Source organism: Oryza brachyantha, chromosome 10 (assembly GCF_000231095.2).
Source record: "Oryza brachyantha chromosome 10, ObraRS2, whole genome shotgun sequence".
Classification (NCBI taxonomy): domain Eukaryota; kingdom Viridiplantae; phylum Streptophyta; class Magnoliopsida; order Poales; family Poaceae; genus Oryza; species Oryza brachyantha.
The window spans coordinates 1645279-1646743 of NC_023172.2; the positions used below are offsets into that span (position 1 = coordinate 1645279).

General features: G+C 52.6%; 1 protein-coding gene across 1 annotated transcript; it reads left to right on the forward strand.

Annotated features, from left to right (window-relative positions):
- The first annotated feature begins 233 nt into the window (after positions 1-233).
- On the forward strand, positions 234-1465 carry LOC102720633 (proline-rich protein 4-like). The gene is made up of 2 exons (XM_006661574.3): positions 234-615; positions 700-1465. Exons 1-2 carry the CDS (start codon positions 462-464, stop codon positions 1230-1232), a joined length of 687 nt encoding a protein of 228 aa, XP_006661637.2. The 5' UTR covers positions 234-461; the 3' UTR covers positions 1233-1465.

Below are 1465 nucleotides of genomic sequence, written 5' to 3' on the forward strand. Positions count from 1 at the left end.
AAACTAATGTAGGTAAAAGAACTCCAGATCAATTAATCATCGATCAGTACACACTGCAGAAAGTAATGTCTCACCCGCAGTTTATAAGGACCATTGCGATTATTGTACTCATGTCATCATGCATGCATAAAAGCAGTGCGTGGATCCTACGTATACCAACCGATCGATGGATTATATATCATGTCGATCGTAGGCACAGCACAGGTAGATCGATCGAGCGATGATATGAGCGATATTGGACGTACGTGATCGATCAAATCATTCAGTTTGGGCGGCCGGCCTTAATTCTCCCATCTACAAATTCGGCGCCAAACTGATAATTTCATCCATCGATTATTTCATCGATCGATCGATCAATGCCTATATAAACCTCGCGTTGCCTCGCCTTTCAGTTCATCGATCCATCCATCCACAGATCAGCAGCAGCAAGACAGAGCCTGCTAGCTAGCTAGGGTTCAGCAATGGCGGGTGCTCCTCGGGGACTAGTTCTCCTCGGCGTTTGCGCCGTCCTGATGGCGGCCGCCGTTCATGGCGAGGCGGCGTCGGTCGTCGTCGGCACGGCCAAGTGCGCCGACTGCACCAGGAAGAACATGAAAGCCGAGGATGCTTTCAAGAGTACGTAATTTTTCACAATGCGTGCAGCTACATTGATCATCGATCCAGAGAAGATACATGCAGCTCATGAATATTTTTCCTCAGGTCTCCAGGTGGCGATCAAGTGCAAGAACAGCAATGGCGAGTACGAGAGCAAGGCCGCCGGCAAGCTCGACGGCACCGGCGCATTCAGCGTCCCCCTCGACGCTGACCTCCACAGCTCCGACTGCGTCGCCCAGCTCCACAGCGCCGCCAACGAGCCATGCCCCGGCCAGGAGCCGTCCAAGATCATTCCCCAGTCTGAGGGCACCTTCGTCGCCGTCGCCGGCAAGACCCACTACCCATCAGCATTATGCGCGTCGGCGACCATCTGCGGCCCGATCAAGAAGAAGATCATCGACCACTTCCACAAGAAGCCCGTGCCACCGAAGCCCGAGCCCAAGCCGGAGCCGCCCAAGCCGAAGCCCGAGCCGGAGCACCCCTTCCTCGACCACTTCCACAAGAAGGAGAAGCACTTCTTCGACCACTTCCACAAGAAGCCGGTGCCACCCAAGCCTGAGCCTAAGCCGGAGCCCAAGCCTGAGCCGAAGCCGCAGCCGGCGCCGGAGTACCACAACCCCACCCCTCCGGCGAACTAGGCAACGACGAACATGATGATGATTTGCTGCCCGGCCTGTCAGTTTGTCTGCATAATAATGTGTTTGAGATTCAGGTGAAACATTAGCTTTTTCATCCAGAGGAGTTTCAGTTTGTACTTGTATCTATTTATATGGTATCAGCAGGGATGAGGGATATGTTTGTAATATTAGATGTGCATTCTTTTGCTTTCTACCAAATGAATGAAGTTACATACTACCTCCGTTACATATTA

Excerpts from the sequence above, each read along its gene's own strand:
- LOC102720633 (XM_006661574.3), top strand. The coding sequence starts at position 462 with ATGGCGGGTGCTCCTCGGGGACTAGTTCTCCTCGGCGTTTGCGCCGTC. Across the intron at positions 616-699 it reads AGCCGAGGATGCTTTCAAGA|GTCTCCAGGTGGCGATCAAG; the intron begins GTACGTAATTTT and ends ATTTTTCCTCAG.